This window comes from Phoenix dactylifera, unplaced genomic scaffold, assembly GCF_009389715.1.
Source record: "Phoenix dactylifera cultivar Barhee BC4 unplaced genomic scaffold, palm_55x_up_171113_PBpolish2nd_filt_p 001832F, whole genome shotgun sequence".
In the NCBI taxonomy this organism is placed as follows: domain Eukaryota; kingdom Viridiplantae; phylum Streptophyta; class Magnoliopsida; order Arecales; family Arecaceae; genus Phoenix; species Phoenix dactylifera.
The window spans coordinates 42,139-67,919 of record NW_024069123.1 but is presented as its reverse complement, the minus strand read 5'-3'; the positions used below and the strand labels follow the sequence as shown (position 1 = coordinate 67,919).

The following is a 25,781-nucleotide window of genomic DNA, read 5'->3' as shown; positions in this document are numbered from 1 at the left end:
CTGGACACTACAGAAGAGTATGCCAATAGTCTCCTTAGAGTCGTGCACACCTCGCAACATAGAGGGATTTGCATGCCCCGCCTAACTAGCACGCTCTTGGTAGGAAGGTATCCCCATGCCACCTTCCAAAAGAAGAGCGCCACCCGCGGATGAATCCGCATCCTCCAAATCCATCCTCCCTTGATCTGCCGCACTGGCTCCCTCCTAAACAAAGCCTGTATATTCCTTGCATGCACCTGCGACCGCCCCGTCGATGCCCACACTAGCCTATTAGTCTCCCCCCATACAGGCACTGGAAGAGCCAAGACCATCTCCACCAAGTGATCCCAAAAGCCGCCCGAACTAGCTCCTCCCTCCATCGGCTCTCCTCTGAAACCATCAAATCACTAACCGTGTGGCCCGCCAGTCGTCCCGAATCCACCATGGTCGGCAGACGGCTAAGCGGCTGCGCAGTCACCCAGCAATCCTCCAAAACATCGATGGACCGGCCGTCCCAATGGCCCATCTAATCTTTGGAAGGACCAGCATAACTCTGGCACACATCTCCCTCCATAGTGGTGAGTAGCAACGAGCGGCTCTCACTCCAGGCACCAACACTCCATACTTCGCCCTCATCAACGAGGACCACATACTATCAAGCTCGAGTATAAATCTCGCGACATGTCGGGCCGCTAACACCTCCCGTCTCTCTACTAAGGACTACACCCCCAACCCTAGTAGGCTGACACACCACCTCCCATACTAGCATATGAATACCTCCTCTGCCTCTATGCCTACCCCAAATAAAATTTCTGAATAGCTGCTCAAGAGACCTCAGAACCGACACTAGGATGAAAGCATTGGAGAGTAAGTAAATGGGGATCAAGGAGAGAACTGACCGGACCATGGTCACTGGAAGCCGATCTTCACTGGAAACTTGATAAGTGATCCTACTTTACACCTATGACTTATAAATATACCTCCATTGCCTTAGTTTCTCATAGGATCACACAATCTTAAACAAAACTAAGGATTAGCAATTCAAACCTAACTGCAAACTATGTTATACTTATCGTTCTTTTAATTAAGGGGGGAAAAAATAATATGACAACAAGCATTTTTGGCTATGATTAATTAAAGAAATCCTTTTTAAAATGGTTGGCTTCATTTGACCAACTGTTTACTAATGTGGAATACCCAAACTACTTCATCATAGTATCCTTTTCAAATATTTAACAAGGGATGTTTATCTGCAGGTGAAAAATAATGGTTTGCTGGATGCTCATTTGTCTGATATTTGCATTAGCACATCTGCTGCACCAACTTACCTTCCGGCCCACAACTTCGAAACCAAGGATTCTGAGGGAAAGCTGAGAGAGTTCAACTTAATTGATGGTGGCGTTGCAGCTAATAATCCGGTAGTTTGACATAAGAGCCTCTGAATTCCCTTTATATGATAATTTTATACATTTGCACTAAATTTTCAATACAGGCATTAGTTGCTATGGGAGAAGTAACAAAGGAGATTTTCAAAGGGAACCAAGATTTCTTTCCAATTAAGCCCACAGACTATGGCAGATTTTTAGTGATCTCAATAGGAACAGGCACACAAAAGAACGAGGAGAAGTTTGATGCTAAAGAAGCCAGGAAATGGGGAATTCTAGGTTGGTTGTTAAGTGGTGGCTCAAATCCATTAATTGACGCCTTTACTCAAGCAAGTGGGGATATGGTTGATATCCATCTATCTGTGGTCTTCCAAGCCTTGCATTCCCAATCTAGATACTTGCGCATTCAGGTAACAATTTTCTTCTTAGAAAGGTTCATTGATGTACTTAGAGGCAATTAAATCACATCTCAGAATAATAGTGCCCATTCTATCGAAAGTGCTCCTCAAAAAGTATCACAACAATTAACAAATTATTAAGGGTGATATTTGCTTAAGTTGGTAGAATCATCTGCTGTACATTATGAGCTAGTGTTACGCCCCAAACCCATCACTCGGGTTGACCACGTGACACGGCCACATAATCCCTAAAGTAAAACCCTAGAGATCATGTAAGGCCTAAAAGGTACAATATTCACATAAATGCCAAAATAAATGATTTATGTAATTAAATCAAATCCAACTAAAATGTACTGATTAATTACATAATTTCAAATGTCCATAAACAAAAGATAAATTAACTTCCAACTATCTAGCAGTTAGACTCCATATCGATCTCACTTATCGTCCCACCCGATGGATTCTACAAATCCAGTGCCTTTGAAAAAGAAAGTAAGAGTAGTATGAGTTTTTCCAGCTTAGTAAGAATTCCAACAGCCCCACACAGTAATAATAATAAAATAATCAAAGCAACAAATAAATGTCATTTCATCATTCAAAAGCTCAACAAACAACAAGTATATATAACCAGTACATATACATAAATCCTTTTTACACATTATGTGATCCACTTTCGTATTGCTCTGATTCCCAAGTTTTAAGATTTTTCACTTCTGGCTTTAGACTAACCAAGATCATAACCTAGTCCAATACTGTACAAATCCCACGCATAAGCTCGTGGCAGCTATCCCATGCGTAAGCCCGTGGAGGCTATCATATGCATAAGCTCGTAGAGGCTATCCCATGCATCAGCTCGTGGCAGCTATCCTACGCATAAGCTCGTAGAGGCTATCTCATGAGAAGGTTAGTCCAACCCATTTTACATGTTTAGTTTTACATATTTACTCACATTTCAATCACATCACATACTTTCATAAATTCTCAAAAATACGTTAATTCTTCCCAATTTAATTATTTCAATATTTTCATAATAAACAAAATGCACACCTCATATGTGCCATATGAGCTCATAAAATAAATAACAACATAATTATAAAATAAATCCAACAATAAATCAAATATATGCATAGAGGTGCTCAGATGTAGGGATTCTTACAGGAATTTGTAGACTGACTCAAATATGGGTCCGAATCATAACCTACGAGCTAGGGTGTTGAGTCTCCTGATCAAAACCTCCTGGCACCGCTGACTCTTCCCCTACAACATCAATTATAAATCACAACTAAATTATTTAATATTTAAATATTTTAAACCATAATTTACATCTACTATGGGGTCCATCACCAGGTCCCCAAACATCTCAATCCCTCCAGATTCTAGGGCAGTCGGGGTGGCCCGACTCCCACCCTTGTACCACCGACAATGTCGTCGCCAGCCGTGGCTGCTGCCATGCCGGCGACGATGGCCAGTCTCGATGAAGAGACCAAGAAAAGGGTGGATGAGAGAGAAGGGTTCTTCCCTTCCCTTCTTCCTTCACGGATGGGAGTACCTCTCCCATCCTCCATCTCTTTGGTCCAAGGGCAACAGCCATGGTGGCTGTGCCCTCACCTTCCCCACCCTTGGCCACCACTGGCCGAACCATCGCCGGCCGCCTCTGCTGCAGTCACCGGCGATGGTGGCCGGCCAAAAGAAAGAGAGAAGAAGAAGAGGTCTCCTCTTCTTCGTCATCCCCCAAGAACCGAAAGGGTTCCCCCCTCCTGCATCATCAATCGAAGACCACCATGATGGTGGCTCGGCATTCACCTAACGACAGTCACAGTGGCTCAGCTCCCACCGTCGTCGCCGGCCGGCGGCCAACCAACGAGAGGAAGGAAAGGAGATGGGATCACGAGGAAGGAGACCTCGGTCCACCTCTCCCCATCCCCAACTAAAACCCTAGAAGTCCCTCACAATCCCTTCTCAGTCCAAATCAACACCCCATATGCCATGGATCTCAGCCAACCGGCGGCCGGCGGCGCGGCGGCAAAATCTGGAAGAGAGAGGCCGAAACAGGGGTACCCTATTTCGGATCCCTCTCCGACGGTTTCACCGGCCTAAAACCCCATCAACACCGCCCCAAATCCAAGAAATGAAGCACAAGGGCTTACCTTAGTCCGACGGGATGCTCTGGCGACCCTTCCGGCGAGAAATCGGTGGAGAAATCTTGAGTGAGCAACTCGGACCAACGCGCACGGATCCAAAGTTTCTTCTCCCAATTCGTGGGGTTCTTCTTGAAGGGAGGAGAGGCTTTAAGGCTCCTCCTTGACCGGCCGGCTCACGAAATCCACCGCCTCCCCCCCACGATCCCTCTTCTCCGGCGGTTACCCCCAACGCGTTTCAGCCCCCCTTCCACGAACGTGCCTAAGGCACGATCGTAATAAGGGGAATGGGCCCGGTCTTTTCGGGCCGGCCTGTCAACCTTTTTTTTTTTTTTTTTCTAGGGTATTACACCTAGATTCCTGCTGCCCTCATCTGAATTTCTGTCAATCTTCCTCCCACCTTGGTTCTCAGAACACCCATTAACAAGTAATTGTTTTCAATATCAGTAAAGTGTAAGAGAAGGATCCTTTAATAAATATTACTGCTTTAGTGCATTTTTCGTTAAGATATTTAACAGGTGCTTTTGCAAAGTGTAGCATCATGATACTGAGAAGCAATTAGTAATTGGTGAGTCAAAATTTTTTGGTATATATTATATCATAGGAATGCTCTGTTTCTTGCTAGATAAAAAACATACACAACCTCTAGTCCTTATTAGACTTGAAGTATTGTATGACTTAATGTATTTTCTGTAATTGACCATTTGAGTAAATTCTTCATTGTTATATCAAAACGCATAAAAATTATAAAAACTTCTTTATGCCAGTCAAAGGAACATGATTTAAAATAATTTCTGTTGTCGTTGGTGGTCACGCCCCGGACCGGGATCCGTGACACGGCCGCTGCTATTGCCGACTACTACCCGCAATAGCACGCCAGCCTCATACCTGGGTAATAGGGTAGTCAAACCAACCGAATCTTTTCATATGAAAGCATTCTTAGTACAACATGCTGGTCAGTACCCAAATACAGAGCTTCTACATAGTTTATGTACACAAAAAGTATACTTGCTTTACCCCAGAGCCCTGATACCAAATTAACGTGTCTCTGGCAGCTATCAGTGGTGAGGATCTGAAGAAAAAGTAATGAAGCGGATATGAGCTACACGGCTCAGTAAGTAATCATACATAATCTTACCGGATCGAACATAACGGTAACCATGTTTATGCAGGGTTTGAGAAGCTGACATGCATATTTAACTAATCAATCTTCATGGCATAATATGTATGCAATTTAAAGGAGAATCGGTTATAGCAAAATACAACATTTCATAATGATATATTCAAAACCCGTTGAAAAACAATGTATGGCTTTGGTCAGGCACGTTCATAAATGTCACGGCCCGCCTGCGCAGGGCACGTGACTATCGGGCCACATGAGGGGGAAACACGGGGCCTCCCCTGCCAGATGTTGGCCGGTTCCGGGGCTTCACGCAAGCGTCCTTCACCCCTCACCGATTTGCTCTCCCCAAAACGCATCTGCAGGATTTGGAAACACCCGCCTCATATACCCAGGCTCTGAAATGAGCCTCATGATCATGCTTCAAATATCATTTTCATAAAGTATGCATATGAAAGCCGTGCCCCCGGCAATGCCGTGGTCGTGCTCTTAAATGCTACTGCGAAGTCATTCTTGGCCACTGGCGAGACCGGTTCAGTTATTAGGCGGCCACTGGCGGGGCTGGCTCAGTCATTCTCGGCCACTTGGCAAGGCCGGCTCAGTTACATTGGGGTCAGTAGCTCTTAAGAGTAGACAATGCTTCGTATAGGTAGTACCTCATAGAATGCTACGGCGAATTCATTATTGGTCACTGGCGAGGCCTGCTCAGTTATTAGTCGGCCAACTGGCGGGCTGGCTCAGTCATTATCGGCCACTATGGCCAAGGCCGGGCTCAGTTGCATTCGGCCCGTAGCATAAAAACCCTTAGGTACCCCTTGCAAGCAGTGCACATAACTAGATGCAATTCATTATCTTATTTCATATGGATATCACAATTACATAGCAATGTAACCAATTCATTCTTGCATGCATAATAAAATCTGCATAAGCTCAATACATGCATAATCATACATTATATGGCTAGAAACATACCACTCATATACATGTGCATAATTCATAACTCAAGATACATTAATTCACAATAAACTTGGGACAGGTCAATTACATGCATGATCCATAGAAGATTAGGATAGGTTTACTTACATTTTATAATACACCATTCATGAAATATATACACGAATAACACTTTAAAATCTTAATAAACATAGTACTCACATGATCCACAATAAAATTAAAATAGATTACTTACCGTGATTCGCTTCCAAATTTCTCAAATCCAGGTGGACAAATCCTTAATTACCTAAAACAACATCATAGGAATTACATTATTTTCTATTTATTTATTATATAATTTCTCAGTTCATCACACTATGAACTTACTTGCCTGGATCCCATCCAAGGATCTAGCCCAAGTCCAATTTGAAGCCTTTGGGGTTCCGATTTAAAACCAGATTGGGTCTGCTGGAACTAACTCAATTTAATTGGGTTTCGGACCCAAATCAATTTGGGCTTAATTCGGTTCGGATTTGACCCAATTTGCAGTTTGGGCTCGTCCAGACTTAAGCCCAATTTAATTAGGCTCGGGTTCAGGTTCAATTTGGCTAAATCAATTTCTTATTATTGGGCTTAACGGGTTTCGGACCCGAAACCCGATTCCGACCCATTAACCCACTCTTTTCTTTTCTCTTCTCTTTTTTTTTTCTTCTTTTCTTTTCTTTTTCTTTTTTCTTTTTCTTTCTTTTTCTTCACTGTTTCTTTTCTTCTCCTTCCCGAAGCTTCCCCTTCTCCTCCCGTTCTTTCTTCTTCTCCCCTTCCCCTCTCTCGCCTTCTGTGACCGAAGAGGGGCGACCCCCCTGCCGAGGCTCAAGGGGGGGGGGGGGGCCTTGAGGCCGACGGCGCCGGCTACGCCCGCGGCGGTCCGGCCCTCTCTTCTTCCTGTGGAGGAGAAGAGAAAGCTCGGGAGGGGAAGAGCCCGCGGAGGGGACCAACGGCTGGCCGGCGACGCTCACGGGCCGCAACACGGGTGAGTCCCCCTCTTCCTTCTCTTCTTTTCCTCTCCTCTCCTTCTTCTTTCGATTTTCCTTCTCAAACCTCCCATATTCTCTCTCGCTCCCAAGCCCTCTTTCCTTCCTCTCTCTATTCTTCTCCCGTGAAAGACGGAAGCGCGCTTGGGAGGGCCGGGCTATGGCCGGCGGTGCCCCGTGGCCGGGCTCGCGGCGTCCTCAGCCGTGCCTGCGGCTGAGCCTGCGGCACACGCCCTCGGCCTGCCAGCAGCCCGACGCCCGTGCCGACAGTAATCGCGGCCGAAGCCCGGTGGCCGTCGCCGGTGGCCCTCGGCCTGCCAGCAGCCCCCTTCCTCCCTTCTTTCTTCCTTTGTTTCTTCTTTGTTTCTTTCTTTGTTATTCTGAATAAATCAGGAGAAGAGAAGGCATGGGGGCTTACCTAGCTTCTGGGGAGTACTAGCGACGATCCTTGCTTCAACGCCTAGGCCGACGGTTCTGAGACTCAGACTCCGTTCTGTGGGAGGAGGAGGAGGAGGACAGAGAGGGGGGTTTGGGGTTTCTTAAATGATGGTAACTGCTCAAGCTGCTGGCAAGCTGTCCCTTCCAGCAGCCAGCTGTCCATCCCCTCTATTGACAGTAGGACCTCCCCAAAGGAGGAGGTGGGCGACCTCCAAATGGGCTGGCTACATTGGGCTAGCCCAAAGGCCCAACTGGGTATAGGCTGCTGAAATGGGCCGGTCCTCACATTCTTCTCCCCTTAAAAGAAATTTCGTCCTCGAAATTTACTTACTTAAGGCTCAGGCTTTAAAAGTATCAACAATCACGTCATCCTCAAGATCTCAATTAGTCTCCCTCTCGAAGTACCTACTTAAAAATTTTTGACATAAAAAAAAATTATGACAAACAAAGTTATGGCATCTCAAAACTTAATCCTTTCCACTTACGACACTTAGGAGTTCTTTGATCTCTTCCAAAAGAAGACTAATCTTCCACCTTAGATTTTAAATGCTATGATTCTTGGCCCAAAAAATTAATTGCTCTCGATTAAGTCCACACAACGGTCGTAATCAGGTTAATAGAAATAGGTGAGAGCATTAGCATCAAATACTTTTCATAATCTATAATCCTCTTTCTTCTCTTAACTTTGCCTACAATTTAATGATCAACCTTTATCCTAGCAAAACCCTCAAACCCCTTTCGAAGAGAAAGATTGAAAATGTTATAGCTAGGTGTAGGGGCCATTCCAGGTCTAAGCCCTAAGGAACCATCAATCTGTTAATACTAAATTTAAGATGCTCAAAATCTTCCAGGAATTGCCACAATAGAAAAACTCACTGGTGAAATTATATAGCTATCTCCAGATTATTCAGAGAATCAACAACACTTTTCTCCATTAGAATTCTAATTCAAAATTTTTTTTTTTCAATAATTCTATTCATCAATACAGTTTCATCATTAGATCTTATCAAAAAGAATAAGGTCTAACATTTTCAGATTTGATTCTTTGGTAGGTGATCTAAATCAAACTTTTCTCTTATACACAAAATCTACATCTCAATTCTGAATAAGAACTTCGAGTTTTCTTTGTCAAGTATCAACTGCTCTCGATTACCCGATCTATCACAAGATTAGATCATAAACAACTTCAATCCACCCTTGATAGATATTCATCAAAGTCAATTTGACAACCTCAATTTCTTTCAATCAAATAAAGGATGGATATAATTAAAAAAAATTCAAGCTTCAAATTTAGGAGGGAGAAGGTTCATACCAACATATTCTAGATCCAAGATCAAAATCGATGATCTATTAATTCATGTCAAAAGATGCTAAGAAGTTCTTAGCATGACATAAAACTGGAGAATCTAGGATAGCACAGTGCTATCCAAAAATCAGAACATTCTCCTTTTATTTATCAAGAAAAATCTTACTACACAAGAAAACAGATCAAATCTTTTGTTATTAAAACTTTCCGAATCAAAAGAATAATACTTCTGGCCAACTTAGATAAATAATTCAGATCACTATGTTTTCGCTGCGCATTCTGATCAAATTCCTTTGAATTCACAAATAACTTTTGATCAACATACTATTTGCCTACAAACAGAACTATTTAATTCCTCATCTGTATTTGCATTTCAAATCTTTCCTCCATCTTGATCGAATGTTACTTAGCCAAAACTTCTTTTTACTTTTCCATGAGCGAGCAAAGAAAGGGTATCCCAACATAAGATCCTCTTAAATAAAGCGACAACGCTTTAAAATGAATTTTACATTTTCAACAACTTCATTCATTGAAAATAAGCCTTCTTTCCTAATACGAGATAAGCTCTCAAGTCATCTTAGGACATTTTAAGCTCGAAATTGTGTAAACTTCTGAAAATTATTTCTCAATATCCCAATCTTATATTAGGTATCTTTAAATTGCATGAACAATAATCTGCCCTACTTTAGCATTGCTAGAAGGTGATTCTGGATCTCACATCCCCGTTAAAAGAAAAGGATGTATACTTTTGTTGTAAGATCTCTATTTAAAAATCTTCTTCTATTGTACTCTTTCCACTAGACGATGATATGTGGAATTATCATCCATAACTTTCAGCTTCCTCATGAAACAATTTAAACTTGCTTCTTAGTGATAAACGAAAGCATTTAATAATTGCCCTTCTATTAGAGATGAAATAGTTTACTTCAAATCTTAGAAGCAGGGTCACTAAGTACAAACCCCTGAAACATCATGTGCTATTGGGCCTGTTCCCATATCAACTCTATTGCTGATTCCGCTCGCATTTCCTAATGACCCCATGTCATCATCATTTCTCTCTTTTTTTTTTTTTTTTGGTCAAAACTTCAAACTAATATTCATTTAATTGATTATCACAGGATCACAAACTACTGCACTTTATCCATAGTAGAACATTTGAGCCTAAAATATTCTTCAACATTGAAAATTATTCTCGGAATTTACTAAATGACTTCCAATCAAAATATTAATCTTGCATTATAATTTGCAAAGATCTAATATTTCACATTCCAAGTAAACAAGGAGAAACTCTTAAATCTCATTCTCAAATATACTTTCTTTCTATATAATAGTTTCATGCATAATTGTCATACAAATTTCATCCCCGAAGAATATAAAACCTTTCCTTATCCAAGCATTAAACAACTTATGAATAAACCCTATCTTGTCATCAAAATAATTAACTTCAAACTAGAAGTATCATCCACAGTACCCAGTACCAAGTTAAACTTCCAATATCACCTATATACTGATACATAAATAATCACAATGTACTTTAATATTCCATGGCTAGTATTCCACTTAACATCAGTCAAAATCTAATTTAATCATAATCCAAAATACAAATTACTCCGTCGAGAAATCTCCAAAAATAGCTTTTTCTTATTTTGGCATGGCTCGTTAGCATTCTGATTCAAAACACCAAAATCCTTAGTAGTCTTAAATCTTAAGCTCTAATACCATACCTGTCACAATCATGCCCCTAGAATGGCTTTGTATTAGCCCTAGCTTCTTTCTTTTTGTTGCTCATTATCACCTGTCAAAATATTTGTGTCAAGCAATTTTCGTGACTGACCGATGATACGACCAATAAAATCTTTTCTTTCCTTTCCGGTTATGCGGAATCTCACTAAATGAGACTTAACTACCCATTTCCTTATTAAAGCTTAAAATTTTTACTCATGGTTAACCTATTGCTCTGATACCACGAAAATGTCACGCCCCGGACCCGGATCCGTGACACGGCCGTGCTATTGCCGACTACTACCCGCAATAGCACGCAGCCTCATACCTGGGTAATAGGGTAGTCAAACCAACCGAATCTTTTCATATGAAAGCATTCTTAGTACAACATGCTGGTCAGTACCCAAATACAGAGCTTCTACATAGTTTATGTACACAAAAGTATACTTGCTTTACCCCAGAAGCCCTGATACCAAATTAACGTGTCTCTGGCAGCTATCAGTGGTGAGGATCTGAAAGAAAAAGTAAATGAACGGATATGAGCTACACGGCTCAGTAAGTAATCATACATAATCTTACCGGATCGAACATAACGGTAACCATGTTTATGCAGGGTTTGAGAAGCTGACATGCATATTTAACTAATCATCTTCATGGCATAATATGTATGCAATTTAAAGGAGATATCGGTTATAGCAAAATACAACATTTCATAATGATATATTCAAAACCCGTTGAAAAACAATGTATGCTTTGGTCAGGCACGTTCATAAATGTCACGGCCCGCCTGCGCAGGGCACGTGACTATCGGGCCCACATGAGGGGGAAACACGGGGCTCCCCTGCCAGATGTTGGCCGGTTCCGGGGCTTCACGCAAGCGTCCTTCACCCCTCACCGATTTTGCTTCTCCCCAAAACGCATCTGCAGGATTTGGAAACACCCGCCTCATATACCCAGGCTCTGAAATGAGCCTCATGATCATGCTTCAAATATCATTTTCATAAAGTATGCATATGAAAACCGTGCCCCCCGGCATGCCGTGGTCGTGCTCTTAAATGCTACTGCGAAGTCATTCTTGGCCACTGGCGAGACCGGCTCAGTTATTAGGCGGCCACTGGCGGGGCTGGCTCAGTCATTCTCGGCCACTGGCAAGGCCGGCTCAGTTACATTGGGTCAGTAGCTCTTAAGAGTAGACAATGCTTCGTATAGGTAGTACCTCATAGATGCTACGGCGAATTCATTATTGGTCACTGGCGGGGCCTGCTCAGTTATTAGTCGGCCACTGGCGGGGCTGGCTCAGTCATTATCGGCCACTGGCAAGGCCGGCTCAGTTGCATTCGGCCCGTAGCAATAAAAACCCTTAGGTACCCCTTGCAAGCAGTGCACATAACTAGATGCAATTCATTATCTTATTTCATATGGATATCACAATTACATAGCAATGTAACCCAATTCATCTTGCATGCATAATAAAATCTGCATAAGCTCAATACATGCATAATCATACATTATATGGCTAGAACATACCACTCATATACATGTGCATAATTCATAACTCAAGATACATAATTCACAATAAAGTTGGGACAGGTCAATTACATGCATGATCCATAGAAGATTAGGATAGGTTACTTACATTTTATAATACACCCATTCATGAAATATATACACGAATAACACTTTAAAATCTTAATAAACATAGTACTCACATGATCCACAATAAAATTAAAATAGATTACTTACCGTGATTCGCTTTTCAAATTTCTCAAATCCAGGTGACAAATCCTTAATTACCTAAAACAACATCATAGGAATTACATTATTTTCTATTTATTTATTATATAATTTCTCAGTTCATCACACTATGAACTTACTTGCCTGGATCCCATCCAAGGATCTAGCCCAAGTCCAATTTGAAGCCTTTGGGGTTCGATTTAAAACCAGATTGAGTCTGCTGGAACTAACTCAATTTAATTGGGTTCGGACCCAAATCAATTTGGGCTTAATTCGGTTCGGATTTGACCCAATTTGGCAGTTTGGGCTCGTCCAGACTTAGCCCAATTTAATTAGGCTCGGGTTCAGGTTCAATTGGCTAAATCAATTTCTTATTATTGGGCTTAACGGGTTTCGGACCCGAACCCGATTCCGACCCATTAACCCACTCTTTTCTTTTCTCTTCTCTTTTTTTTTTTTCTTCTTTTCTTTTCTTTTTCTTTTTCTTTTCTTTCTTTTTCTTCACTGTTTCTTTTCTTCTCCTTCCCGAAGCTTCCCCTTCTCCTCCCGTTCTTTCTTCTTCTCCCCTTCCCCTCTCTCGCCTTCTGTGACCGAAGAGGGGCGACCCTCTGCCGAGGCTCGGGGGGGGGGGGGGCTTGAGGCCGACGGCGCCGGCTACGCCCGCGGCGGTCGGCCCTCTCTTCTTCCTGTGGAGGAGAGAGAAAGCTCGGGAGGGGAAGAGCCCGCGGAGGGGACCAACGGCGCCGGCGACGCTCACGGCCGCACACGGGTGAGTCCCCTCTTCCTTCTCTTCTTTTCCTCTCCTCTCCTTCTTCTTCGATTTTCCTTCTCAAACCTCCCATATTCTCTCTCGCTCCCAAGCCCTCTTTCTTCCTCTCTCTATTCTTCTCCCGTGAAAGACGGAAGCGCGCTTGGGAGGGCCGGGCCATGGCCGGCGGTGCCCGTGGCCGGGCTCGCGGCGTCCTCAGCCGTGCCTGCGGCTGAGCCTGCGGCCACGCCCTCGGCCTGCCAGCAGCCGACGCCCGTGCCGACAGTAATCGCGGCCGAAGCCGGTGGCCGTCGCCGGTGGCCCTCGGCCTGCCAGCAGCCCCCTTCCTCCCTTCTTTCTTCCTTTGTTTCTTTCTTTGTTTCTTTCTTTGTTATTCTGAATAAATCAGGAGAAGAGAAGGCATGGGGGCTTACCTAGCTTCTGGGGAGTACTAGCGACGATCCTTGCTTCAACGCCTAGGCCGACGGTTCTGAGACTCAGACTCCGTTCTGTGGGAGGAGGAGGAGGAGGACAGAGAGGGGGGTTTGGGGTTTCTTAAATGATGGTAACTGCTCAAGCTGCTGGCAGCTGTCCCTTCCAGCAGCCAGCTGTCCATCCCCTCTATTGACAGTAGGACCTCCCCAAAGAGGAGGTGGCGACCTCCAAAATGGCTGGCTACATTGGGCTAGCCCACAGGCCCAACTGGGTATAGGCTGCTGAATGGCCGGTCCTCACAGTTGGCAAAAGAGCATGTCCATGTATGTGTACGAGTGTGAGTGTGTGTGTGTGTGTGTGTGTGTGAGAGAGAGAGCACCTTGTCAATCTGTGTAAGAATGAGGCTCAAGGGTTCAAGCTCCACATTGAGTACTGCTAAATTATTTCATTTGTTTACAATACAGGATGACACATTAAGCGGAACCATTTCTTCTGTCGATATCTCCACAAAGAAAAACTTGAATAGTCTCGTTAAGATCGGCCAAGAGATACTTAAAAAACCTGCTATCAGGACAAATCTTGAGACAGGCGTTTGTGAACCGCTGTCCGAAGAAACCAACGAGCAAGCTCTTACAAGGTGAGTGTGTTTTGTGAATGCATGTCCTGTTGTGTGTATACATACATACATTCAAGTGTAGTTTCTGATACAGGGTACTAACAATTTAATGAATATTTATTGTAGATTTGCTAAGATGCTGTCTGGAGAACGAAGGCTTCGAGAGATGAGATCACCGCTCACTAAAGCTAAAGAGGAGAAAAAATATTATCTGTAGCTGAATTTGATTCTTTTATAGCAATTGTATGCCATGGCTTGATGTTACCAAGAAAAAATATGTCATGGCTTGACAACAATAAGTTGACTCTGTTCTCAGCAGAATTCAATAACGTATGAACGTAGTATCAATGTTTCTTTTTTAAAAGTTTATCATCAATGATTCTGTTAAATACGCTAGCGTGTAGTACCAAGCGCAATAATTGTGTCAATGATGTATGCAACCTGGTTTATGTTGAATGCATTTATTTAAGTGAAGAAAGATACCTAGTTTATAAGATAGAAATATGAAGTAATTCTTTTTTCTGACAAAATATGAAGTGAAAAACTTCGCCCATTCTATATTAGAAAATTAAAGATTAAAGATAAATATGAGGCAATTTTCAGAGTCTTATTGTCAAAACAGGCTTGGTGTTAACTCTATGATTCCCTTCATCTGTGATTATTTCAAATGACAACAATTTGTGAAGGGGAAGGACAAGCCATTCAATTTCTAATTCAATTGTAAGTAGATATTTGCAATACTTTTGAATACCAAACTATCATCCGTCCCCTAAAATACTTGTTTCCTGTTAAAAAGTGTTCAACATACACATTGATAAAGGACTACAAAAAGGACATGAAGCACAGAAAAAAGGACATGATGGTGTTTTTAGAGAAAACCATATAAAAGCTGTGCATCCATCCAGAAAATTTGCTTAAAATTTTAAATTATTCATAAGATTACTGTAACAACCTAGGATATCATCCGAAAAGGCTAAGAAGGCATGATTTGGGTTTTTCAGCTCTACATAAGTATCCAAAATCTGTCTTATATATAGCCAATATGGGAGTAAATGCACGCCCTCACGACAAGCAAAAAGATGAAAATATATTCACAAGTACCATAAATCTAATTATAAACATCACAATCAGCATGTGGTCAATCCAAATAGGCTCTTTTAGTAGTATGTGCTAGTTTACATGAACCTACAGACCTCATGGACAAAGACTAACCAAAAAATATAATTTAAGTTCCTTACCTTTGTATAAGTATGCAGGATCTACCCAGTTTATAGTAAATGCGGGACACCACAATCCTATAGGGATCCTCACAGCCAACGTAACCCTTCTCTCTTGTTTAAACTTTGATGTCCTTGCTAGGATAATGGTCTAAATTTATTCAAATCTATTTGCAAGTATCATAAATCCGATCACAAATATTATGATTAGCCTAAGGTTAGCCTATATGGACTCGTGCTGCAATGTATTCCAATCTACATGAGCCGTGAACCTAGTCCACTCTGATACTATTTCTATAACAATTCAGAGCCTTACTTAAAAAGGCTAAGTAAAGCTATTATTTGAGTTTCTTTATACTATATAAGTATCAAAAATCTGGTGCGTAGTTGACGTGTGACTAAACAAATGCCTTCTAGCATTCTTACCAAGCTAAAGATCTAAATTCATTTTGTAATAACCTAAAACCTCATCTAAAAAAGCTAGCAGAAGATATTATTTTGGTTCCTTAGTTTTGTATAAGTACCAGAAATCTATCATGTGCATGGTTGATATGAGATTAAATACACACCCTCACGGCTCCTCACATACTCACCTAGTTGAAGCTTTGGCGTCCTTGCCAAAGTAAAGCATCCAAATTCATTCAAATCAAATAACGAATACCATAAATCTAATAAAAAATGCCATGATTAGAGCCGTTGCTATGGGCCATGAGTCAGGTTTGCACTAATTGTTATAAATTAGGACATCATCCAAAAAAAGCTAGTTGGAAGATGCTATTTGGATTCTTTGGTCTTATATAAATATCCAAAATTAACTTTGTGCATAGCCGATGGAGGACTAAATTTATTAAAGCCCCTTTGCATATATCTTGTTCCAATGGGTATTTTATGTGAGTTAGGCCTTCCTTGGAAATTCTAATGGTGGGGAGAATGTTTCTGATAAGCTGTTCGGATAAATTTAATGGATATAAAATATCATAGAAAATGTTGGAGACCTAGATTTTATATCTGCATATGTTTGGGTATTTACTCTTCGGTGGTAGCCTCACTACCGGTCTAGTATGGTCATATATACTCTTGAGGTTACTCTAATGTAACAACATCATTTTTCACAACCCATGCCTTATTGTAACATGATATTAGAGCCATTGCATCTGTGTCTGTCCAACTATCAATCTATTTTTCCAACATTTATGTATTGATCTCATTCCCTAATCACTAAATGTACATCTCCAAGTCTCATTCTTTGCCGGACTTTGTTTGAAATCAGTGAAGCATTCTCTGCTGGTTTGTGCTCGGGTCCTCTTATTGCACTTGATTCGTGCCTTGATCCCAGCCATCTTCAAACCACTTGATCATCCAGGAAAGGCATTTCAAAGCATCGTGTAGTCTTGATTGGCTTCATTTTGGGCCAAAATCGGCAACAGAACTCTTGCGCACAATCCGTTCGATGAAAGGTCTCAAATAACATTGAGCACCAAATTCTCCGAGTCTTGATTGGCCTTGATTGTTCACTGTTCCATAGCCTACAACGAAGGTGCAGTTATTGTCCGGCCACCAAATTTGAATCCCTTCCTTGTTAGGCTCGTACGAGAGCATTAATTCCAAGTTTTTATTGCTGACGAGAACTGCATGCTACCTGCTCGTTGGTATTTCTCTGCCAACTTTTATGTCTTGTAGCTTTCTTCAACATCCAAGTGACGATAAGATCATATATGGAAACACCACTAACACCAGATTCTAATTCTAATGTGTCCTTGACTTCTTCTAGCTGTTATCTAGAGTTCTCCGCTCAGTTTGCTCAGCAGACGGCTAGCACTGAATTTATCACTTGAGCATGCTTCCCCTACTTTCTCTAATACCGGCACTTCAGGTGTATCTAAGTCTTCCCTGACCCGGATCATAGAATTCAGTGCTTCCTATCATATGACTCTATATGAATCTTTTCTTAGTATTTCTGCATCATCTCCTTTTCAACCTCGTACTGTTACCACTGACGGTATCCTAAGACAACTGTTTTAGCAAGGTGACCTCAAAACCGCCCACTTTTTTTTTTTTTTTTTTTTGCTAAAACCGCCCACTTTACTCCCTCCATCTGCATATGCCCACCTTATACGTTGATTTACTATTTGGTAGTCAGCTTATTGATCATGAATGTCTTATTTCATTTGATGTCTATGAGGACCCATGCGGACGTGTGTTTAGTTCCACATCGGTTATTCGCTGGGTAGATCTTGAGTACTTATACAGGATCAAGGAACCCAAATAATACCTTTTGGCTAGCCATTTTGGGTGAGATCCTAGGTAATAACAAATGGTATCAGAGCGGACCCGACCCATAACCTATGTGGACTAGGGGACACTGCAGCACGGATCCATTGGGGTTGACCACGGGCCAATCGTGGTGTTTATGATTAAATTTGAATAGATTTGAACTCTTAGCCTGACGAAAATGTCAGGGCTTGAACGGGGAGAGTATGTGAGGACCCGTGCGGGCATGTGTTTAGTCCCACATCGGTTATTCGCTGGGTAGATCTTGGGTACTTATACAGGATAAAGGAACCCAAATAATACCTTCTGGCTAGCCATTTTGGGTGAGATCCTGAGTTGTTATAAATGGTATCAGAGCGGACCCGGCCCATAACCTATGTAGATTAGGAGACACTGCAGCACGGATCCATTAGGGCTGACCACGGGCCAATCTTGGTGTTTGTGATTAGATTTGAATAGATATGAACCCTTAGCCTGACGAGAACGTTAGGGCTTGAATGGGGGGAGTATGTGAGGATCCGTGCGGGCGTGTGTTTAGCCCCACATCGGTTATTCGCTGGATAGATCTTGGGTACTTATACAGGATCAAGGAACTCAAATAATACCTTCCGACTAGCCATTTTGGGTGAGATCCTGGGTTGTTACAATGTCACATCTTGTTATGTGCGAGATTAGCAAATCCAGTAGTCTGATTAGTTTTCTGAGTATATTTGATGAACTGTTTCAATGAGCCTACCTCTTTGGTCACATATTACAGACATTTCCTCTACCCTTAGCTTTGAGTCTTGGCATGCATCATCGCATTGGCTGTCTCTGTGATTCATCTTACTGCCCTTATTCATACTGAAGGTTTAGATCCTGCATCTAGTCTAGATATGCCATCTTGCAAAGGTTGTGTCTTAGGAAAACATGCAGAACTCCCTTTTCAGTCTAGTAACTCTATTTCTGCTTTACCTATTGAATTGATTCACTCGGATACTTGTTTGAAATGGTTGAAAAAGATACTATATCACTTTTATTAATGATTACTTTATTTTTACATGGATTTATTTGCTGCATTCTTTCTTTCTTGCTTACTGCTATGCCAGATTTACAAATACTTTATTGCTATTGTTCCCGCTCATTTCCTTTAAGCCATTAAGACCCTCCTCCCAATTCTGGTCGTTAGTATTTATCTCATGACTTTCTGACTTCTTAGCTTCTGGAGGGACTCTTCCTTGCTCTCTTATTATGGCGCTCCAAAAAAATTGGTATAGCTAAGCAAAAGCATCCTTACATTATCGAGACAGCTCATTCTCTTTTGCTTCTGGTCCTCCTCATTTCTGGCTAACACTGCTCAGATTGTCTATCTCATCAATATTCAGTGTACTTTGTTCTTCGTAACCTTAATCGTAGTGAGTCCTCCAAGATGTGATAATCTGAGTTTTCCGTTATAGTTGCTTTGTTCTTCTAGTTTCCTTTGAATGCACCAAACTCTCTCTCCTCAATCTACTCGATGTGTTTTCCTAGGTTATGATCTCGAACATAAAAGATTTGGATGTTGTAATCCTATGGTTTGGTGCATGCATATCTTTTGTGATGTTATTTTTCATGGGAATATTTCTTATCATTCTTCCTCGTCGGCAGTCTCTGGTCTTATTCTAGTGCTCAACATTGTCGTTCTGGATCTTCTGATTGTAGATTCATCCATGTCTACTCCAAGCTCCCATGTTCCATGCTTCCCTGAGCCTCTGAACTAACCTTCTCCTTTAGCAACCCGGGCCTTGGCATCAGATACCACTCCTACTTGTTTATGGTACTCCTAACAAGTTATTAGCTTGCAATATTCACCTAGTGGTCGCTCTCCCTCCTGAGCATCGTTATCCCTAGCATCTTTCTTGAGCTGCAACTAAGCTCTTCTCTATGTCTCCCTCCTGGCTCCTAGGTGTTTTTTACTAGATTTCAGACTTTGAATTTGCCATTAACATATATAAGGAGCCTAGAGCTTTCAACACGGCTATTGATACTCTCACTACAAGAAAATTCATCTTTCCTGACGCTTTTTATAATCTTTACCGACGTTTATAGCGTCGCAAAAGCGTCGGCGATACCGGAGTGGCAAAAGTTTTTAAAGCGTCGGCGTAGGGGCATAGGCGTGCCACAACTTTTATTTACCAATGATTTAAAGCGTCGGGATTGCTATTTTTTAAAAAAATAAAAATACGAATGTAAATTATAAAAATACATTATAACAATATGAACCTGTATTACATTTATATTGAGACAAACATTCAAATCATTCAAAATATTTAAATTGTCATATCTTAGAATTACAATGTACTTTGCAAAATAAGAAACATATACAAGTCTAGAAGGTATCAAGGACGGGATTCAGCTCCATCATCATCATCTCTATGAGCTTTTGAAGTCTCAGGAATCTAAAAAAAAAGAAAAACCATATATATAAATTAATTTATTTACTTGTTTCTCTTCAAGAGAACTCTCAAGAAACTCCAGACAAGCCGTATCACAATCCTAACATGGCAAATGTGTCATATTGTCATTATCTACTTTTTAATATATTACCTTGGTCTTACGAGCTTTCTTTTCTCTTGGGAGCTCTGTTTCCAGCATTCCAGAGGAGGCTAACACCACCTTAAAGAAAGAGGGATCAGAATATCTTTTTAAACATGCACCGGCGCCAGCAACATCAAACCTGAAGGACCAAGGACGGGTCATCAAAGACAACTTTTAAATATCGCAGATGAGGTCCCGGTGTCACCATCATACTTGTCCAGTGTAAATAAATGAGGTGGACCACGACACTCTTCATAAGAATCCACGATAAAACGAGGCATATCTCCTTGCGTGATTAGATTCTGATCCAATTGAATATTAGCATGCCAGTCAATGCCTACAGCATGGTCACATTAACAACAATCATAAGAATATATATGAACTAAAATGTTGGAACTTGGATGCTTCCAAGGGATTAACATTCTTACCAGTTCTGATGTCACAATATTGCTTCTTCTTTAATGTTTCAGGATAATCAATTAAGAGAAAAGATACAAAACAACAATTCAACCTAATACGTAATAAAAGTTTTTAACTAAGCTCCTTTTTCAATAATTAGAGTGGTTAATTCCTAAAACTACTTAAGTGAACCTGCATCAGCTTAACCAAACTGCGAACAGACCTATGTTTTTTTAAACTTTGTTTGTGACCTTAAAAATACAACAACAAATTAGCATTATTGAAGAATTTACAAATGCACGCTAACCATCATTGCAAGGGAAACTTGAATTATTTGTCTGAGTGAAGAAGGTCTTCTCGATTGATGGAAATTCTGCCTCTAGCTGCTGGACACGAAGCATCAGTCCATGCCCTCTAGCAGCCGTGGCCATCACTTCTTCGTGCAAGTCATGAAATATCTCTGCAGCAAACCTGTGGCAGAAAAGCAACACAACCACCTAGATTAATTTTTTCCCTCTAATGTGAAGGACACACCTAAATTCCAAGCAAGAAAAATGATTCCAAGTAAATCCTAACCTCGACGGTCCCACATCATCATAATTCTAGACTCCATTCAAATTTTTGGTCCCCTGATTAAGAAAAGCCCAAGGCAAAGACTTTCCTGTTTGAGTACCCTTTATATTCTATTAAATATGGAGAAATTTATTTGACAGTCTCATATTTATCACTTCCAGATGAACATACACGAGTCCTAGGATCATTTGAAATCGCCATAATCCAAGTCTATTAAAAAAAAATTAAAAATTCCAATATCTCATGCATACGGGCGAACCCATTTCTATCACTACAAATCCACTGGGAAAAACATCAAATGACAAGAAAATAGAAGTCAACAACCCCAAAAGGGATCTCTTACTAAACCATCCTCACATGGATGCCCCATCTACACAAGCTACCAGCTTCATCAAAGCTCAAAGAAGTGAGAAGGGAAAGCAAATAAAAGAGAAAAACATAACAGAAAACACAAAAGAGAAGCAGAGAAATCAACGGAGGAATAGAGAACAGAGGAAAGCTTTTTGTTTTTATGCAGGAAGGAGAGCAAAAGGGAAAGAAGTGGTACCAGAAGAGAGGGTTGGGGTCTCGTCATATAGCCTTGGAAGTGTGCTACGATCCCTACCATTTCTCCTCCTCTTTTCCTCCTTTCTCTGCACCTCTCTATTTATGTAGATTTTTCATTTCATCTTGTATGGACTGAAGTATTCATTCTTTTCCTAGAATAAAATGCATATCTTTTCCGCTCTGATTGCGGCCTCACAAGCAGCACATACCAACGACTGCAATTTCACAAAGACAACCAAGCAATAACCTCAAACAAGGGTTTGTCGTATCTCAATAACTACAGCGTTTCCTCCACAAAACATCTCAATTCCGAGGGTTTCCGCAGCAAGAACTCAGCTCCAGCAAATCTACCATCAGACACAACAGATGTTCAAGATATTAGGGGTCCAGAGAGCTAATATTTCTAGAGCATATCCAAGAAGCCTAAGAGATATTAACAAGAAGCACTGTTTGCCGAAAGATCTCTACATAGAAACACAAGCTAGGTTTCATGAAAGAATCATATACCTCAACAACCACAAAATGTCTCGAAATCAAATCATTTTCTCCAAGAAATCCCTCGATCCCCAGGGTTTCCGCGCCTCCGGCGAATGCACTAGTCCGATCTTTCAGCCAGGGAATCGGCAAGAACCTGGAGAAGACAAGAAACCCGAAAAGAAGCCGAGAACTAGGGTTCTTGGAGCATCTCCGAACTCGAAGGCGGGGAGATTTAAAGGAGGGAAGGGATGGAAGCATCGGCATTGTAAGAGACGAGAGAGGGGCCATGGCGTCTCCTTGTCCTTTTTCTCGCTTTCCAGCCAAGGAAGAATCCTGGCTGGCGCCGTTTCCTGCATTCCCGAAGCGCTCTTCTTCGGAGAGAGGGAAGTTCTCTCGCTGCCGACGACAACCCGCACCCACACAATATTAATATGTACGGTTCATCACCGGAGAGGAGGAAGGAGGAGAGGAACGGCCCGCTTCTTAGACCACAATCTACCACGACGCTAATTAGCGTCAGCATATGTTGGGGCTAGACCGAAAATCGCCAGACGCTTGTAAAAAGTGTCGGCAAAAATGGGTCGGTAAAACTCCATTTTTTTGTAGTGTCTTGAGTGGCACACAATGGCCTAAAGAGTTTGCTACTCTTGAGCGCATTGACACTAGGGACCTTGTACTATTGCTTCCTAGCTATAACAACTTAGAACCTTATCCAAAAAAGCTAGTCAGATCTTATATAAGTATCTAAGATCTACTCAATGCATAACTAATGTTGGATTAAATACATGCCCGCATGGATCCTCACATACACCCTCTATTTAAACTCAATCAAGGATCTTATCCAAAAAAGCTAGTCGAAAGGTGTTATAATAAATCTGTTAGAGCATGCGACCATGTCGCACGAACATAGATTATAGGTTTGGGGCGTGACACTGCCAAAGTTTCTATTTCTCTTGCAGATTTATTATTATAAGGATCGTTTAGTAGCTCAGAGTTTTAGCAAGAGCATAGGGATGACTTCAAGGAGACTTTTTGCACTGGTGGCTCATATGACTATTGTAAAGATTTATTTCTATAATTTCTGTTGATCACTTAATTCTTTACCGGCTTGGCATGAAGAATGTGTTTTTTTTTTTGTTTTGCTACAACAGGTAATTCATACAACACGTGTATGACTGAGGTCTCTCAACTCCATGCTCTAACTGGCCACTCACTTACGGATAAAGCCCCTATGCTTGCGACTCTCCCACTTTGGCATGTCCTACTTTGAGCTTCTTTCCAGGGATTGTGTTCCTGTAGTGCCTGATCGGGACCTCTTTTCTGACTCTCTCGCGCGCAACCCCGGTAGCTCCGTTTAGGGGTTCGCCCTCTCTTCGGGGACCTCGCCCACTTGGGACCTTCCACTCTGAAGTTTACCCGGCCGGGCAAACAACTGTGACTTTCATCTCCGCTTCGCACCTCTAATAGCAGCAAGTACGCCCGCATTAGCTCACCACTTCTCCTAGCACGCATTAGCACGCTTGCCTTAGACTCACACGACAGCCTAAACTCAGGTTACGAAGTCAAAAATCAGCCACTTCATAGAACTATGATCGGAGAGCAAGCAGGGAACCTCTCGTCAGGTTGGTTGGGTTGGCTTGCTTCTTAAGATAAGAGGGAATTCCCAGATAGGTAGTTTACTTGCTCGTAGAGGTGCGTAGCTTCTTCCAGATACATCCAATAAAGTCGGAAAATAGAATATCACAGAGCTCCTGAGGCAGCTCCTCATCCCCAGCCCACATGGTGCTATCGGCGTGGTTGGCCACGTAGATGGCCACCCAATCCGCAGCCCCAGTGGCTTCTCTAAACACATGCTTAGCCTGGACAATCCCTTCATCCCTTATCATCATTCAGATGTCGTGAAGCAATAGATGGTCACTGACAGCGACCCTCGAACCTCTCTGAATCTAGCTGATGACCGTAGCCGAGTCACCCTCCAAGATGTCTGAACTAGCTGGTAGTACATGCTGAGCATGTCGAAGACCCGCTGAGAATGTGTTTCTTCATGGTGATATTTATGAGGGCCTCTATATAGTACCATCACTTCAGCTTTTCCATCCTTCGTTACACATTTGTCTTGTTCGGTTTATTTGAGTTTCCTCATGCACTTTTTGAGCGATTCGATTGCACTGTCATTGGTGCAAGTTTTACTTAGGATCCCCATGATCTTGCCATGTTTGCCTGATTTACTTATAGAGGCTATACTAATCTTTTATTATATGTTGGTGACAGGATTATGTCTATTCACATTGCATGTCAAGCAAAATCTTAGTTGACAATTTTTAATAATCCATCATGGACCACTACATTACTTCTTAAGACTTTCAAAATCTATTCACATTGCCATGTCATGCTTGAGAGCATCTTCATCGGTGCTCATAGTGGGATGCATTTGACTGGTCAGATTGTTGCCGAAGGTGCTCAGATCAAGCAAAAAAAGAATGTGGGATGTGCCCTCATTTTCCACAAGTTCGAAGGTTCAGACCCTTTCTCTAGCGTCAATTTGTTGCCGCTTTGAATCGGCCTACTCTAAGCGTCGAGCGAATGAAGCATTAGTACTGGAGGGCTCGACGATCGGCTGTTAGGACCATGCCAGGTTGAGTTCTAATGCGGGTGGCATTTGCCAAGTTGCTGGTCCGCCTCTATACTCCAACCTAAAACAACACAGATGAGGAAATCCTCTTGTTGGGATGTGTCTAGCACGGGACCCTTCGATTCCTTGGTCAAGATGATAGTCAGGGAACATGAGCACTTATCTGAAACATCCCCCAAAGAGTTGGTTGTATAGGTGAAAGCGAGAGCCTATCGCCATGGAGTTCTGGCATATGGATCGGCCAGGTTTAGTAGGCCAGGATTGGTAGGCTAGAATCGCACCCTACCTGGTAGGTCGGTGTGATTTCGAAGATTGTCTCGAATCTCAGCTAGGGTTTTGCCAGTTGTGAGAAGATTTTGAAATTCTAGCTGGGTTCTTTCGGACGTGCCAAGTGGCTGGCCCTGACTGGTGGCGCCTTGGCTTCGTAGCGAGCTTTGGTTGGGCGGCCCCTTTGGTGAGTTGTGGTCAGTCTTAATATATATCACGTATCATATGCTGGCTTCCTTGTATCGTCTTACTCAAAACATGCAATGATGAGACTACATTAAAACTCAATCATCACTTATGGCCTAACTTTGGTACTTCTCTTCCTGATCCTTCTTAGTATCACCTTCTTATGGCTAGCCTTGTTGACCTCACTGTCTCCAAGCTAGATATTGTTTATGTTGCTCATTACAAGAAGTTTGTATTTTCCCTAACATCAGTTCATTTTGTGCATCTTATACCTTCGTTATCTTCCTGCTACTAACTCACGTTCACCATTCCCTAGCTCTTCTAGCTTATAGCTTATAGCTCTTCTACCTTCTCTAATGTGACTTGGGCTAGTGATTAAGTAGATTGGAACTACATTATTTTCCATATTTCTTGGTTCTTCCCTCATTTCTTGGAAGTCCAAGATAACTAACAACTCTCTTTCTTTTGAGCAAAAGATGAGTTGCATGCTATGGCAATGACCATTATTGAGATTATATAGCTCCATTGGCTTTTTGTAGATATATGTGTTGTTATTTCTACTAGAAAAAGTGATAATCAAGGTTTAGGCTCCATTCCATGACGTCTTACTTAAGTTCTCTCCCCTTCCCCACCCGAATCCCCATAGATACCCACTGATCTCATTGGTATGTCTA

At 41.9% G+C, this 25,781-nt stretch overlaps 1 protein-coding gene and 1 long non-coding RNA gene across 4 annotated transcripts; one reads left to right on the top strand and one right to left on the bottom strand.

Moving 5' to 3' along the window:
• Window positions 1-1,219: 1,219 nt before the first annotated feature.
• LOC120109118 (patatin-like protein 2) lies at window positions 1,220-14,379 on the top strand (the record flags this gene model as incomplete). Its single annotated transcript, XM_039122856.1, has 4 exons — window positions 1,220-1,397; window positions 1,472-1,774; window positions 13,832-14,004; window positions 14,110-14,379. Coding segments are annotated over 4 exons (745 nt in total), but the record flags the coding sequence as incomplete, so codon positions are not given.
• Window positions 14,380-19,727: 5,348 nt separating this feature from the next.
• LOC120109116 lies at window positions 19,728-22,495 on the bottom strand. Of its 3 annotated transcripts, XR_005510152.1 has the most exons (5): window positions 22,053-22,495; window positions 21,547-21,892; window positions 20,241-20,897; window positions 20,037-20,166; window positions 19,730-19,888 (listed from the first exon to the last, which is right to left on the bottom strand). It is a non-coding gene; the product is annotated as an uncharacterized LOC120109116 (long non-coding RNA). The 3 variants fall into 3 exon arrangements; XR_005510153.1 differs by having other exon boundaries at window positions 19,728-19,888; window positions 20,048-20,897; XR_005510151.1 differs by having other exon boundaries at window positions 19,729-19,888; window positions 20,037-20,897.
• Between the last annotated feature and the right edge of the window lie 3,286 nt (window positions 22,496-25,781).